This window comes from Taudactylus pleione, unplaced genomic scaffold, assembly GCF_031769625.1.
Source record: "Taudactylus pleione unplaced genomic scaffold, aTauple2 ptg000086l, whole genome shotgun sequence".
NCBI classification, from domain to species: domain Eukaryota; kingdom Metazoa; phylum Chordata; class Amphibia; order Anura; family Myobatrachidae; genus Taudactylus; species Taudactylus pleione.
The window spans coordinates 6,829,195-6,846,652 of record NW_028284488.1 but is presented as its reverse complement, the minus strand read 5'-3'; the positions used below and the strand labels follow the sequence as shown (position 1 = coordinate 6,846,652).

The window sequence follows — 17,458 nt, the reverse complement described above, 5'->3', positions numbered from 1 at the left end:
TGGTGGGCGTGCCGGGGGCGTGCCTCCCTGACGGGGGCGTTCCCACGGGAACGCCTCCCGTCAGAAGCCGGCCCACTGACATCACTAGTGATGTCAGTGGGAGTGATTTTGGCTCTGATAGAGCCAAAATCACTCCGGAGCTTGCGGTTGAAAACCTCAACCGCAGGCTCCGGCTCGCAATTTCGATGGTCGCGATGGTCTCGACCATCGCGGCCATCACAAAGCTATACGAGCGTCCAGGAGGACGCTCCATGAAAATGGAGCCCGGCCCTCATTCAGAGCGTGCGCTCTGCTCAGAGCGTACGGCTCTGAATGAGGGCCATAGTCAATATAGTTGCTTGTTTAAGAAAGCAGTAGTGCAAGATACAGGAGCAGGGCTGAACATTTTGACTCTTTGTGGCGACACTCTGGAATGAGAGGAACACCAGATAAGCAGGAGTCTTTATTTTATCATACATTTGTGAGCTTCAGTGAAAACGTGAAAATACAATTTGCTGTGAATTTAGGTGAGATGTTTCAAATAAGAAAATGTCACTTTATTGTGAACTCCTTTGTTCTCCAGCCCATTTGGTTCATTTGGACCTAAGTAGATTTGCTTAAATTAGATAAAATCACTGACCAGAAAGCAGGCCGCACACATATGTGCCTATGTAGATTTGCGCAAACCTGACACTAAGAGCTGCTTTTGCCTGGAGATGTGGGATGAAGAGGTTCTAATATATGCCAAGTTCAGTACGGGTGTGCTTGTGTAAGTATGAAAAGATACTTTTTATTATACTGGCACAGAGACCGAAGCATATATACGCTCATATCAACTGCTGTTGTCAAAGGGCAGGTGCAGAATATAATGAAAACGATGATGGCTGCTAGCCCTAACAAACCACTTGTAATTGGCTGATTCAAATGCTCCATCTTCTTTATTGTGTGTGTGTTTTAAAAAAGTTTTATTTAATTTTCTACTTCAGGGTCCATAGGGGGTCCACAGGGTTGACCTTGGGGTATAGGTTGGGAACCAAATCCGGGCACCACGCAGTTAAAGCTTTTAGCTCCCAGGATGCACTGGGTCCACTCTCCCTATAACCCCACCCCCAAGCCAGAGGCACCTCAGTTTAAGTTGGTGCCCGGCCGGAGTCGGGTCACCGTTAGCGCAGGGGGAGCTGATTAGCAGCCCCTAAGCTTATTTTATTTTTTTAGGGACAAAGTTTTTTCCATGGACTTTGGACTCTTCAGAGCGGCAGCGTCGGACTGTCCATAGGACGTCTAAGCTGCCGCTCCGTCACCCCGCTGGCGCTGAGACGCCAGTACAGATCTGGGGATCTCAGCGGGACCCCAGAGTCTGTACTAGCCGGACTCTGTGGGCGCCCAGGACTGCTGCCGGATCCACGGGGAGCAGGTAAGGTCGCGGATCACCGCTTGCGGTGATCCGCGCATTTCAAATGCAGTCCTGTGCCTCCGGTCTCGGGACAGACCGGAGGCGCCGGCAGTGGCGGCGGGCCCCCCATACCCCGTGTGTCCACTAGACCACCAGGGACTTAACGATCGGTGCAGGGAGCCGGCGTCCCGGGGGTTAATAGCCGGCCAGGGGAGGCAGCCTTCCCTGTTACAGCGGCTCCTCCCCTCAGCTCAGCGCGCCTTTCAGTATCCATAGTCTGGCGTCGCTGAGCTGCTTCCTCCGCGGGCCACGCTTCCTCTGAGGTCTCCAGCGGCCATTTTATCTCTGTGGTGCAGCAGAAATCTCTCAGGATGGCAGTGAGTCCAGTCCCCCTGCGTACCTCACCATCAGGTCAGTGTACACAGCACTGTAGCCTTCCCAGACACTGAATCTGGGCAGTTGAATGCAGTGTAATAGTGCAGTATATTATATGACATGTTTATGTATATATGTATATATCTGCATTGTATGTGACTTATGCTAGTGCTGACTGTACTTTATTCTCTCACCTGTCAGTGTATATCTATCCCTTTTCTTTATCTGCCCTAATACAGCTGTACTTAGGGTGGTTCTGAGACCTCACATTTATATACTTGTTAATATTTGTGTGGTTTGTCACATACTGTTGCGTGCTGCACGTTGCCATATTTTAGATGGAACTGTGTGTTGCATACGCTGAAAATGGGTCCCTGCAGCTAATTTTTGGCATCAGTCAGGACCAGTATAGCGCTGCTTAATATTTCCGCCAAGATTGGTCAGATATGTCTGACCAGGAGATAGAGCGTTATACTGCACCCATTTTTACTATCCTGCAAGTCATGTGCTGCAGGTGTTAGTGCGGAGGATTTGACTCATAAAGGGTTCTGTATGTGGCGTCATCTGGTGCCGGCCTCTTTCACGACCCCCTTGGGCGGTTTGTTTTCTCGGGATCCTCTCAATTGCGGATCGCCGGGCGGGCCCCATTGTTGTACCTCACTTGGGGTTACTTCACCATACTGCCCTTTTCATCTCAGGGTATCTCGCAGCTTCTTGCTCTCTTCCCCTGTGACACAGACTACCGCTCCCTGCAGGGGTTTTTCGCAGTATATGAATTCCCCCTGGTGCCACAATAGTCTGTCATTCCCCTTGCAGGGATTACCACAACAGCCACCCTGGGTGGATGTCGTTTTCTACGAAACGCTAATTGGCGTGGTTGACGCCCTGTGGTTACTTCCCAGTTGGCTCTGCCGTGAACTGGGTACTGTTCGGGGCTCTTTCCCTCTTACACGGGGGGAAGCCTATTTCAGGTATTATTATCCCTGCTTTAGGGCTGGTAGCAGGTCCATTCTGGTTAGAGTGAATGTTGACCTGCACCTGTATCATACACCCTCAGTATTGCGTGCCTTCGGGTTCCCTGTTGCTGACTAGCGGGTGGATCGCATAGCGGGACTCTGGCTGTTGCCAGATAGGAGGTGTTACAACAGTGTTTGGCCTCCTGTCCCAAATTCCCTGAGGGTCATCACGAGCCCCTCCTGGGGGGGATGGGCGTGTTACTCGTCTGATTACAGACGTTACTACGCCTCCCATTCCTGCGTGGTCGGATTCTTCGGATCCGTAGGTGGTAACTCTGCCTGAAATCAGTATACTTGCTTTCAGGAGTTGTTATCCATCCTACCATGGCTATAGCATGGTTGGTTAATACTATTGCATATTGGGTTGATGCATTTGTAACGTTTTTTCCCCTCCAACACGTCGGGGGTTCAAATGTATTTGGTCGCTCACGTAATATATGCTGTTGTCATAGGTGGAAATGCCTATATTGGATACCAGTCTCCTAACTTTCAGAGTTCCGGCTGCGACTGTATCCTCCGTAATACCCTATGGCTGCGCTCTGGGAATGCAGAGGTGCAGATACCATCTTTAGGGTTGATATTGTTTGGTCCTGACCTTGACAAGATTGTAGTAACATTGGCAGTATTACTAACGACAAGTTTACCGCTTTCAGCTATGCCCACTACAAGGCCTCAGACTAAGTCTGTTAAGTCTTTTTTGTCCTCTGGGTCAGCCTAAAGGTCTGTTTCTTCGTAGACTGTCGGCATCTACAAGGGCCGACATATCCAGTACCGAGCAGGCCTGGACTGCCAGCTGATCCTGCTTCTGAACCTACGGATATCTCTTCAGCCTGACGGGACAGGCCTACAACTGGGAGATACCGATTTTCTCAGTTCGCCCGGTATTAGTGTCAAGTTGCCGCGGCTACGTGGGTAGGAGGGTACGCCCTCTTTACAAGGGCCTTACAGATCCAGAAAGCTATGCAGTTGTTGCGGTAAGCGGAGCTAATTAGGCCATCCCCACTATCTCAGTGAGGGACTGGTTGTTCTGCTTTCTTTCTGGTGCGGTAGCTGAATGGTCCTCTTTGGCCTATTCTCTGTCTCAATTCCCTGAACCAGTTCCTAAAGCTACCTGGGCTCAGGAGGAAATCCCTATGCTCCATCATACGATGTTTGGAACCTGGGGACTTTATGGTATCACTGGATATACAGGACGCGTGCCTACGGGTACTTACAGAGACCTTTCCTCAGCATGGGCTGAGGTTTGCTGTATCACAGCAACACTTACAATTTTTCGGGCTCTGCCTGTTGGGACTGTCCTCAGCCCCACAGGGGTTTACCAGCGTTTTGGATTTTCTGACAGTTCTTCTGTTCAGTATATCCCAATGCTCCTGTACCTGGACGGCCTCCTGCTCTTAGCGGGATCACCGGGGTACTTTACGGCCAGGTCAGGATGACTGTGGCTTCTTCAGGGTGCAGACGTTTAATCAACGGGGAAAAAGTCCTCCCTGCATCCCTCTCTGGGTATTCTTCATCTAGGATCCCTGCTGGATTCTCAGAATCTGAGAATTCTTCTGGCGTAAGACGGAATCTCCTCTCTTCCATTAGGAGTACATGGTTGTCTGCGCAGTCGACAGATGTCTTTACACTCTGGGATGCATGGTGGAATGGGCTCAGTTCCATTCCAGGCCTTTCCATAATTGGCTCATCTCCAGATGGAATGAGTTTTTTCTGTCGGATAACTGTTCAAACGATGATGCTCTCTCCGGAGGCAAGTCGGTCCCTGTCCGGGTGGCTATGGCCATCTCGTCCAGGGTTTTCTTTGCTATGGACAGTGTCTGGATCGAATCCTTTTCAGTGCAGTTGGACGTCTGTCGATTCCACCCTGTCAATTAACTTACTCTGGCATAACTCTTGTTTCCCGGTGAACCTGAAAAGGTTCAGTCCGACAGGGTCAGGACAGTGGCTTCCTTTTTAGCAACACTGTTCGTTGGGTGGCAATGACAGGTATGTCACATATTCGGACATAGTCCGAGGGTCTCCTCCCGACCATCTCGGCAGCGTTCATTTCAGGAGCTCTCCATTGGGAAGCGGGAGTCCTCAGCCGTCACGACGTGCATCCCGGGGACTAGTCTCTTCCCCAAGAGAGGTTTCATCTCCTGGTGAGCAGGGGGGGCCCCCCTGAGGTGACCCTCATGGCCTTCTGACTTTATCACACTATGGTGTTACAGTTCAGCTTTGGGGATTCTGAAGCAACCTTCAGCGACTCTTTGTCGGTGAAGTGGTCCTTCCACTTTGTGTACCTGTGTTCTCCGGTCTCCCTTCTTCCTCAAGGTCTTTGGAAGTGTTTTCAATCGAGACGGAGATGCTTTCCTGCTGGTGGCTCCTGATTGCCCCAGATGTCAGGGGTACTTGGATCTTCGGAGTCTCTACATCGATACTCCATCCCTGATGCTTCACTGCCCGGACCTGTTGTCTCAGGGTCTTTGGTTTTGCCTTGGACCTGGGTCGTTTGTCTTTGACTGTGTCCTTACAGTGGTCTTACGGCTTCCCTGGCTTTGTCATCGTTGGAATGATTAGAGCACATGGATCAGCTTTTGCTGGGACCTACCACAAACTGTGGCAGCCATAAATCTTATGGTATTGTACCTGTCGATACAATCCTCCGGTGTCCAGGATTTCCAGATATTCTGGCATTCCTTCCGGCTGGCTTGGGTTTCACACTTGGCCTGGTCTTCCTGACAGTGCGGATCTCTACACTGTCAGTATGGTTAAGATATGGAATTGCTCCACTCTGGTATCCAGTTCATCCTTTGGAGTGTTTTCTTGATTATGCCTCCATTTGTCCTCCCTAGGGACTCCTGGGGAGTAAGTAGTGGTTCTTCGTTACCTCCGGGGACAGTCAATGGAACCGCTGGTTGTGATAGCCATTACATGGTCTATTGCTTAGGCTCTCTCTTTCTCTCAGGGTGTTTATATCAACCAGGAGAGTGTCTGAATTGGGAGCGTTCTCATGTGGCTCCCTCTTCTGGAGGGCATCATGTCAGGGTGGGAGTTGCTCTCGCCCTGTGTTGCTTCTTAGTGGTTTTCAGGTTCCATATTGTTCTGGAACTTATGGTACGGCCATTCTGTCCCCAGTCCTCTCGGCTGGTGTGGCCTCATTGACTGTGGTCTGGCCTCTTTGGATTTTTGTGATCCGTTCAGGTTCCTTACGGAAATCGGACTCCTTATTGGTGGTCTGAGATTTCTGGTTTTCACAGGAAAGGATGGCCGGCCTATAACCAAATGTTGGCTGGATGGCCTCGTAGGTCTTCCTCAGGGGCCTACCCATGGGTAGGCCTTCCTGTTGTTGATGCTTGTTTTTTCTCGGGCCATGTGTGCGGCTCGCTGTGGCGCCTCGGCTGTTTTACCTTACTAGGTGGCCACGTGGTCTTCTGTCCACACCTTTTTAAGGTTCTAGGCATTGGTTTCCTTTGCCTCTCAGGATGCTTCCTTTTTGGCGACGGATTCTCCTCTCAGCACAGGAGCGTCCCCACCCTTGGTTGAACTGCTTTGGGACATCCCCAAGGTCAACCCTGTGGACCCCCTATGGACCCTGAAGTAGAAAACAAGAGATATGGTAAGAACTTACCTTTGTTATCTCTGTTTCTACGAAGTCCATAGGGTCCACAGGGCGCCCGCCCTGACGCACCTGGCTTCATATGGGCTGTGTGGCTGGTCACGGTTTTCCGTCTCCCATTTCGGTGAGTATGGTTATTGAGTGTTCCAGTTTTCTCTCTCTTTTTCTCTCCTCCTCCGGCCTTTGGCTACTTACAAACTGAGGTGCCTCTGGCTTGGGGGTGGGGTTATAGGGAGAGTGGACCCAGTGCATCCTGGGAGCTAAAAGCTTTAACTGCGTGGTGCCCGGATTTGGTTCCCAACCTATACCCCAAGGTCAACCCTGTGGACCCTATGGACTTCGTAGAAACAGAGATAACAAAGGTAAGTTCTTACCATATCTCTTGTTTTTGTACACAAAATGGGGGGTGTTATTGTGCTGTTTTTTGAAGTCTAATAGCAAATGTGTATTTTGTAAAGAAAAACATATGTTTACAAACATGGTAGTAAGTGTATGTGATGTACTCCTAACATGAACTGGCATATATGCTAATCAGTGCAGAAATTTGCAGCATTTTCAGTGAATGCATCTTATGCATGCGATTTGGGTCGCAGTTCCATTCAAACTCTGCAACCCCTTAGTCAGAACTACTGTTTGTAGCACCAGGAACATTAGTAGCTATAGAGCCTGATTTAAAAGCTACAGCTTCATATTGTAGTGACATTTATAATAATTAACAAAAACGTTTGAGTAAAACTGTTTCTTTACTCACCATTCTTTACGTGTTTTCCAAACACAAGAACACCCTTTTAGCTTTACCACACTATCCATTTGTAGTTACAATAAAAACTCTGGCCATTTGTGTTGACTGACTGATTATGAAAGTGTTCCATAAAATTATGGAAGGATGTGCTGATGTCTTTGTAAACCATGTATATTCATGATTCCCTGCTCTGAAAGGGCTCATTTCAACAAAACGTAAGTTGCCAGTGAATGCAAAACACATGATATGGGATATATCAGTGGTTACATGCAAGATAACCTTATAATAGCAGTTTCTCTGATCCCTTATAACCAATTATACATTAATTTTGCTCAGAAATTTATAGGAAAGACATGTTATTATCTGATGTGTTTTATAATCCACAAAACAGTCTGGACTATGTTCTACTTATTCACGTACATATTTTCTGTACACAGGATGGGATTTCTACATAAACATTTTTAACAAGTATTTTATTTTTTACCAAGCTATGCTTTTTATCAACAGGAGATGATCACTGATGAAAATTCAGAGCTTCCAGAAACTGAGGTATGTAAATAAATAAAATAAGATTTACATAAGATAGAGCATTTTATTGTAAAATATACTGATCATCGATACAGTTTAGAAAACCTGTACAACTAGCCAGCGGCGTAACAGTACAGTGCCCGGTCCCATTGGACAAGTTTGGAGGATGCCACTCTAGCCTCAACAAGTAAGAATTGGGTATTCTCCCGATGGTTAATAACCATTGATGGTTTACCCATTGATCTCCATTCTTACTCCCCACTCAGTGCTCTCAAAAGAGTAGACCAGGGACCTCTTCTGAGAATATGTAGTCTGGCGCATGTGCCTGCTCAGAATAGGCCTCTGCATTACTCTTTTGAGAGGGAGCCTTGGGTGGAGCAGGAGCCTTGGAGGAGAGGGTAACCCAATATAGCTGGGCCCCTTAGCGCCTGTATTACATATAGTTCCTCCCCTGAAACTGGCAACATGATGAAATTACCATGTCATAATCACAGGATGCTTTTACTTTATTCCTGTGTTTGTCCATGAAAGAAGCTAGTCACTTGCCTGCACTTTTTGTAAATAATAATAATAGTAATAATAATTCTTGATATAATGGCTGCACAGGCAAATATGTTGACAGATTGGTGTTTTGGTGATACCAGGGTGATATTGGCAAAGGCTACGCAAACCAAAAATCGATCTGGCACTTTAAACTTTAAAACAAGACAAAAATCTAAGGGCCTGATTCTGAGTAGCACACAAAAACAAACGCAGCAGTGCCTATTGGTGGTCGCCCATCTGTGAGATTATGCAAATGGCATACTGTACATACTCCTTCCCTAGTGTACATTTGTGTAGCCGAATGTGCAAGGACTGAGATGCCCACTTTACGCACCTATACACGTTGTTATGCCGTACCGATTGGTGCATCCTTAAATACAACGATCGGTCGCACCATTCAAACTTGCATATGTTCACGCATGAGCAGTTGCAAAAAATCAATCAGCTATGTGGACATCGGTCTTGCATGTGGATCGTGTGCGACTCTCAATCAGGCCCAAGTTTTCCTTTATTTTTGGATAATTTCTAGCAAAGAGTATGTTCCCATGTGTTCATAGCTCACACATTGCGAGTTGTTCTATGCACAACAGTGATATAAATGTATGAAAAATAAATGTTGCTAATGCATAATGTAACAGATTTTGATTTGCATTGCTTTTGTTTCTACGTGTACAGAGAATTCTGTAAAATCACCTCAAATACATACATTTTGGAAGCACATTTTACAAGTGTCAAACTGCATGAAGTGTGGATGGAAAAATCCATTGTGTAAATCAGTGTAGCATGCAAATGAGTCATGAGTACTGTATACACTTGCTGTAGCAGTTGCTAATATCTAGAGGTTTATTTACAAAGGCACTTCTATTCCTGTTCATGCCCAATATTTAAAAGGGCAGTGCTTTTGCTAGCAAGACATGGGTATTAAAAGCATTGCCCTTTTAAATAACGGGAATAAACACAAACAGAAGTGTCGGGTTTTACAACCCGACACTTCGTAAATAAACCCCCTAAAACCTTACACACTGTGGATGCTTTTGCTTTACATTAAAATATTTATGTGGGGGGGTTTATTGTACAAATATGTTTTATTATGTTTTGCCAAATATTAAAGGTAAATAATGAGCAAAGAAAAGGCAAGAAATATACACACCTCTCCCACTATACATAAATAGGCTCCTCATTACTATAGGTAATACATAAAAAAGACCATTACTCGGTATATGGATCCTACACATTTACAACTTCTCTCCCACAATGGAACATAATTGTATTTTAGCACCTACAGATGTGTCCTCTTGTACCTGTTTGTGCGGCAAATAGTGCCACGCATGGCAGGAGTCGCGCTCCCGCGACCGGGTACACGTGTTGTGTTTGCACCCAAGATAGGACTGCATGGTGCGAATGCAGCCGCGGCATGGTGTACTGTGGCGCGCGCGTGCGTGCGCACATTTGGCAAAGATACAAGTGGACAGATCTGTATTACAAAAAAGACTTTTACTCAAGAAGCACATTTTATTGTAAATTCCGATGGTACATTAAAACATTAATAATTTAATATATAATCATAATAGCATGCTTTTTATTTTGAATTAGTTATTATTCTTACTAATCCATTATTAAATATGTTGCATGTTTTAACAGTCTGACCTTCATAATGTCTGCTGCTAATGAGCAGGGATTGTGGGTGCGGAAGGGTTCTGGTATGTGTTATGCTTACCTGCATGCTATACATAGAATGGTTAATGATAAAGATTTAAGGGTAATCATTTCTTCAGATATACATTGTATTTTTCTGATCATAAAGGGGCAAACTAATTATCTATATATATGGATCCAAATTTGATCTTAAATCTTCTCTGCCACCACTACCTACAATTGGGTACTTTCATGCATGTTTACAATCTGGTGCCTACTTTCATGCATGTACAACTAAACTCCCCATGGGTCTTTTCATCTCATGGAGCTGTTGTACAGCCTAGTGGGCTTACAATGGGATGCAGTTATGTCTATTGAACAAATAGGGCTTCAGGGGAGGAGACGAGCATCAGATGTGCAACAGTGCAGACAATTGTATGTCAGTAGTGAGGGCACTCAAGGCTTCATATCTATTTAAAATGACTTTTTTCTTATAACTGGTTAACTATATATAGCACCCAAAGGATCTCAAGAGCAGTAATTAGAGTCAAATGAAACATTTTTCCTTACAATCATACAACTTTAGAGGCCCAATTAATCGCTAATGAGTTTACACTGTACATCTGTATAGAAATTAGGGGTGTGCACCGGACACTTTTCGTGTTTTGTGTTTTGGTTTTGGATCTGGATCTTTCTTCGTGTTTTGGATCTGGATTGGTTTTGCCAAAACCACCCTTCCGTGTTTTGGGTTCTGGGTTTTGTGTTTTGGATCTGGATTTTTTCTTAAAAAATAAAAAAAACCCGCTAAAATCACATAAATGGGCCTTTTTTTGTTCCTACGCTATTAATAACCCCAATAACATTAATTTCCACTCATTTCCACTCTATTCTGAACACCTCACAATATTGTTTTTAGGCCAAAAGGTTGTACCGAGGAAGCTGGATGACTATGCTAAGCGACACAAGGGGGCGGCACAAACACGTGGCCCATCTAGGAGTGGCACTGCAGTGGCAGACAGGAAGCCAATCAGCGTTATGGTGCCCATTTGCATGTAGCACGAACCCGGGAGATCCGTGCTACATGCATCTGTGTGATTGGCACAGAGCAATGACAGGTCCGTGAGACCCGTCTGTGCTGCTGTGGTAAAAAAAAAAAAAAAAACCTGTGTAAAAAAAGAAAAAAATGGCGTGCACCCCCCCAAAAAAGAGCAACCAGCCCCGGGCATTAGTAACCCAGTGCTGGGTGTGCTTAAATACAGGGGACAAACGACGTAGGGGTCCCCTGTACTTAAGCACAACCAGCACCGGGCTAGTCAGAACCAGCGCTGGTTGCCAAAATACGGGGGACAAACGACGTAGGGGTCCCCTGTATTCTGCGCAACCAGCTCTGGGCTCTGATCCGGTCCTGGTTCTGGAAATATAGGGGACAAAAAATGAGTAGGGTTCCCCTGTATGTTCCAGAACCAGCACTGGACTTTTTCTAGCGGGGGGCTGATGCCACAGCCAGGGGAGCCCTTTCACCGGGCCCCCCAGCCGCAGCATCAACCCTGACCGCTAGTCAGCCCAGGCCGGGGATCCCTGGAGAGCTGGGGACCCCCCCAATAAAGGGGTCACCCTCTCCAGGGCACCCCAGGCCCAGGCTGATAGCCCGGGGCTATCCCCGCCACCCCTGGTGGCGGTGGGTGGCGGGTTGATTGTGTGGTGTGGTGTAAATAAAGAATATCAAACATTGTCTTTACAAGTAGAACTGCAAGTCCCAGCTAGCCTGCCCCGCATGCTGGTACTTGGAGAACCACAAGTACCAGCATGCAGGGCATTAAGGGCCCACTAGTACCTGTAGTTCACCTGTAAAAAAAATGTTTAAAAAAACACAGGACACACACACCGTGACAGTATAAGTTTATTAAACATACATACACACACACACATGTACACATACTCACCTATGTAACCTGTAGCATCGGTCCACTTGTCCGGTAAAGTATCCCTAGGGGACCTGTGAAAAAAAACATACTCACCATCTCCTATGCGAGGTTCTGTCCTCTTCGTTCCAAAGTAGGCATCCCCGGACTTGGCAAAAAAAAAAAACGAAAACGCGATCCACGAACTTAGTACCGTTCTATAGAACGGTACTTCCCGAATGAGAGCTTAGCGGCGGGGTATCACCATGGAAACCCCGCTGCTAAGCGTTCATTGGCTGAGAGAGGTCATCTCCCGTCTCTCAGCCAATGAACGGCTCCCTCCATTGTAGTCAATGGTGGGAACCGCAGGGTAAACTTTAATAACCTTGCGGCTCCCAGCATTGACTACAATGGAGGGAGCCGTTCATTGGCTGAGAGAGACGGGAGATGGCCTCTCTCAGCCAATGAACGCTTAGCAGCGGGGTTTCCATGGTGATACCCCGCCGCTAAGCTCTCATTCGGGAAGTACCGTTCTATAGAACGGTACTAAGTTCGTGGATCGCGTTTTCGTTTTTTTTTTTTTGCCAAGTCCGGGGATGCCTACTTTGGAACGAAGAGGACAGAACCTCGCATAGGAGATGGTGAGTATGTTTTTTTTCACAGGTCCCCTAGGGATACTTTACCGGACAAGTGGACCGATGCTACAGGGTTACATAGGTGAGTATGTGTACATGTGTGTGTGTGTGTATGTATGTTTAATAAACTTATACTGTCACGGTGTGTGTGTCCTGTGTTTTTTTTAAACATTTTTTTACAGGTGAACTACAGGTACTAGTGGGCCCTTAATGCCCTGCATGCTGGTACTTGTGGTTCTCCAAGTACCAGCATGCGGGGCAGGCTTGCTGGGACTTGCAGTTCTACTTGTAAAGACAATGTTTGATATTCTTTATTTACACCACACCACACAATCAACCCGCCACCCACCGCCACCAGGGGTGGCGGGGATAGCCCCGGGCTATCAGCCTGGGCCTGGGGTGCCCTGGAGAGGGTGACCCCTTTATTGGGGGGGTCCCCAGCTCTCCAGGGATCCCCGGCCTGGGCTGACTAGCGGTCAGGGCTGATGCTGCGGCTGGGGGGCCCGGTGAAAGGGCTCCCCTGGCTGTGGCATCAGCCCCCCGCTAGAAAAAGTCCAGTGCTGGTTCTGGAACATACAGGGGAACCCTACTCATTTTTTTCCCCTGTATTTCCAGAACCAGGACCGGATCAGAGCCCAGAGCTGGTTGCGCAGAATACGGGGGACCCCTACGTCGTTTGTCCCCCGTATTTTGGCAACCAGCTCTGGTTCTGACTAGCCCGGTGCTGGTTGTGTTTAAGTACAGGGGACCCCTATGTCGTTTGTCCCCTGTATTTAAGCACACCCAGCACTGGGTCACTAATGCCCGGGGCTGGTTGCTCTTTTTTTGGGGGGGAGGACGCCATTTTTTTCTCTTTTTACACAGGTTTTTTTTTTTTTATTTACCACAGCAGCACAGACGGGTCTCACGGACCCGTTAGTGCTCTGTGTCAATGACACAGATGCAAGTAGCACGGATCTCCTGGTCCGTGCGTGCATCTGTGTCATTGAAATACACAGCAGCACAGACGGGTCTCACTGACCCATCTGTGCTCTGTGTCACTGTCAATCACACAGATGCATGTAGCACGGATCTCACGAGTCCGTGCTACATGCAAATGAGCACCATAATGCTGATTGGCTGAGAGCCGTGACAGACGGCTCTGTCAGCCAATCAGCACTTTGCCCATTAAAGGCAAAGGCATTTTTTTTTAAATGGCCGCTCGAGGCAAAACCTCGAGATCCGACAGCAGATCTCGAGGTTTTGCCTCGGGAGAGGGATCCGGGGCAGACAGGGAGATCCGAGCTTGGGCTCGGATCGCCCCGGATCCCCGAAGTTCGGGTGGGTTCGGTTCTCAGGGAACCGAACCCGCTCATCCCTAATAGAAATAGATCATTGCAGAAGCCTAAAGTATTCTACTAAATTGAAAACAATTCCAAAAAATATGTAACTGTGCTATATCTATGGGGATAATGGCAACAATGCTGGGAATCCCCTCTTGAACTTGTTTTCCAGACTGTATAAGAAGCATCTGACTTAATTATAAACTCAGTTGTTTGGTCAGGGCATCACTCCATTTAGGTCCCAGTTATAGCCTCTCAAGTGGAACTGCGCTCAAGGAGTTGGCCAGGTATAATCCAATAAGGGGTGTTGCTCCCAGGCTCCAGCAGCAAATCTGGATCTCTCTGCTGTCTCATGTACCTGTGACAATACTTGTTTGATTGTTCATTACCATAAGAGGGCAGTAACGGCTGCATTGAATGGTATGACTCCTGTTTGCATGCAACCTCACATACTACACTGCCAAGCTTCTCGGTTTGATTGTTGGGGAGCTGAAGAAGAGGGGTCACAGGCTTGAAAAATGATGGAGAAAGACTGATCTGGTAAAGGATAAGATTAAACTAATCAAGCACACTGAATAATACCAATCCACAATCACCCATAAGAAATGAGAGTTCCTTTCAAGTGATATCATGGCAGCAAACAGACCAGCCTTTCCATACGGTTGAGATGCTTTGGTAACCAGGTCTACTCCTTTATGTAAACCTTTCCCAGTCAAGATGCAATGAGTAATGAGTTTGTAATCTTCTTTGCTGATAAGGTACACACTCCATATTGGCTAGAATCCTAACTGGACTGTGAAATGAGGGCCAAGGTTCCAAGCCGGTGAATTTATACCATCTGGCTTCTTAGAGTCGCTGCGACCCTTGGCTGTAGAAAACATTTTTGAAATGACCTGAAGTTGTCCCACCATTTTTAATTTCCTAGAAGTTTCTAATAGTGTGTATTGGCATAATTGGCACAGTATTTGCCAAAATAGTACAATGTTTTCTAGAGACAGGCATTTTTCCTGAACCACTGCAGGAAGCAAGTGTTAGATCTCTTCTAAAAAGCCTTATTTAGATCCCACCTTCATGACTTACTACAGACCTGTATCAGTTCTTTCTTTTCTAGATAAGGTCATTGAGAAAGTGGTTGAAACTCAACTGGAAACCCATGATATTTATGATCCACTCCAGGAAATTATATAGGACTAAAACAGCCCTGGTGTATTTGCTAATAGATCTTCTGATTGCTAAAGATCTTCAACCTTAATTCTTCCGGATCTCTCTGCAGCATTTGATACCCTGGACCATGGATTTTTTTGGACTGAATGACATAGGGCCTGATTCAGAGCCACTTGCTGTTTGCGAGCGCTCGCTCTGAATCTGGGCGGGGATTTATTTATTTTTTTCGGCCTCCAGGCCACTCGCTAAGCTGTGGGTGACCACCCACAGCTTTTGCGGGCGGCCTGGCAATTACCGCGACCATCAGGCTTGCGAGGAGACCCAGTGGTAGGGTCTCAGCTCTCGCAAGCCCAAGTGGACTGCCTGCTCTAATAGAGCAGGAAGTCCACTACTGGCATCACGAGTGATGTCAGTAGGGCCGCCCACAAATGCCATTCATTCCTAAGGGAACGCTTGCGTTTGTGTAGCCACTCCCCCTCACCGCCTACAAAACGGGGCGAGCTGTCAATCAACATCGACAGCCGTCCCGTCTTGTAGTGAGACCTGTTGCGATGGAGCTGCCATCGCAGTACGGGTCTCACGCATTGCACGCCGAGGGCAGTGCATGCGCAGTCGGGGAACATCGACCCGCTTGCGAGCGCTGTGCGCTCGCAAGCGGATCTGAATCAGGCCCATAGTCGTTAGTTGGTTTAAATAATTTATCACTGGCAAATCACAGATAGTGTCTTTAGGAGTAAACTTATTGTCACCTGCGCAACTGCCATGTGGTGTTTCACAAGGTTCTATTCTATCTCCCATCCTATAAACTCTACATGCAAAAACTGGGAGAAATATTTAGATGTTTTAGATGATACTCAACTGTAACTGTTCTTTGCTCTGGTTCCTGAAAATCCAATACTATTATTAATAGAGATGTGCAGGCTTGGATCAGTTTGGATTTTCCCGCCAAATTCAGATTTTTCCCGCTAAATTTCACGGGGGGCAAAACGTCATCTTTCATGGACAAACATCATCTTTCAAGTCCATGAAAGATGATGTTTGTCCATGAAAGATGACATTTTGCCTCTTTCTGAGACCTGAAATTTGGTGGGAAAAATCAGAATTTGGTTGGAATATTTGATCCAATCCGATCCTGCACATCTCTAATTATTAAATTGCTGTCTAACTGAGCTCCAGGAGTGGATAAATGCCAGTTGGTTGCATTTAATCCTGATAAAACAAAAGTTTGTATGCTAGGAGTGACAAAGGACATGACAACAACTTTGTCAATAATTGGACTTAAAACACACATCCACTAGACGATTACATTGAGTGATTGAATGATAACGATATCATTATCGTTTGATTGTTCGATAATCGTTCTATAATCATTTAAAAATCGTTCAAAAATTGTTTGCACATTGTTTAAAAAATGTCTAAAACGACCAGCGATGTGCGCTCCCGCTGGTCATTTAGACATCTATCATCGTACAAATATGTTGTACAACCTGACGATATCATCAGGTTCATCATGTTTGCAGATAATTGCTGTGCCTTCACTGAACGACTGCTTGTTCAGTGTAGGCACATCACAGACTGACAAACGACTGTACGATAACAATGTCGTAATGGTGCAGTCTTTTGCCTGTCATCTACTGGATGTGTGCCTTTACACTTGGGGGCAACCAGTTGCAAAACACTGACCATGTGCAGAATCTTGGTGTTATCCTGGACTAGGACTTGACACTTAACATCAAGTGTCAGCCATGATCAAATCTACATTTTTTTATCTGAGGAGCATAGCTGCTACAGTAGTTTAGAATCATGTGCTTGATTCCCTCAGAAGATCTTCTTGTACTCTTGCATTTGTACCCTCACACTTGGAGCATTCAGTGCACTCTACATCAGTCTCCCAGGAAAAAAAATTTGCACCACCTGCAGCTGATACAAAATGAAGCAGCTAACAATCACCGTTCCTGCCATATTTTCTGCTTTTTCACTGGCTGCCTTTGGCAGATCTATTTCAAGATTGGCTTACTGACTTTCAAAGCCTTACATAACCAGGGTCCAAGGTAATTTATGCCGCTTTGGATTTATTATACTTCCACTCACTGAAATTGATCTGCAGACAAAGGATTATTAGTAGCACCTAATGTCTACCACACTTCATTTGGTGGGCAAGCTTTTTGCTTTGCAGCTCTTCCTCTCTGGAACTTGTTGCCTCACACAATTCGAGAGGCCTCCATTCTAGAAACCTTCAAAACCGATTCAAAACTTATCCGTGTACACTTCATCATGACCCTTTAGTTTAAAAAAAAAATCTTAGTTCTCTTTTCTGTAGCCTATCCTACTGGGAAGAAATCATGTTGATCAAGAAAAAACTACAAGAATATTTTAAAAAATAAATAAAGTGGTGATTGGAGTTTTATTTCAGTTACTTTTTTTATATTTTTTGGAATAATGTGGGTCTTGGGGTCTATATGCATTATATTATATTATATTATAATATATGGTATAGGAGTTGTGGTCTATGTACTATAATGGAAAACAATGTAGGCTTTCTAGTGATACAACTGTTTTATGATTTAAAGATGGGTCCCGCTGCCCATTTTGTCTTATTTAATTTAAATCGGGACCAAGACTGTGTT

General features: G+C 46.0%; 1 protein-coding gene across 3 annotated transcripts in view; it reads left to right on the top strand.

Annotated features, from left to right (window-relative positions):
• LOC148529144 (uncharacterized) overlaps nt 1-17,458 on the top strand; it is a 486,130-nt gene that overhangs the window by 263,066 nt on the left and 205,606 nt on the right. For all 3 annotated transcript variants that reach the window (XM_088468693.1, XM_088468692.1, XM_088468691.1), the window contains exon 69: nt 7,611-7,652. In XM_088468693.1, the coding sequence (XP_088324819.1) occupies nt 7,611-7,652 (42 nt within the window). The remainder of the gene's footprint in view (nt 1-7,610; nt 7,653-17,458) is intronic.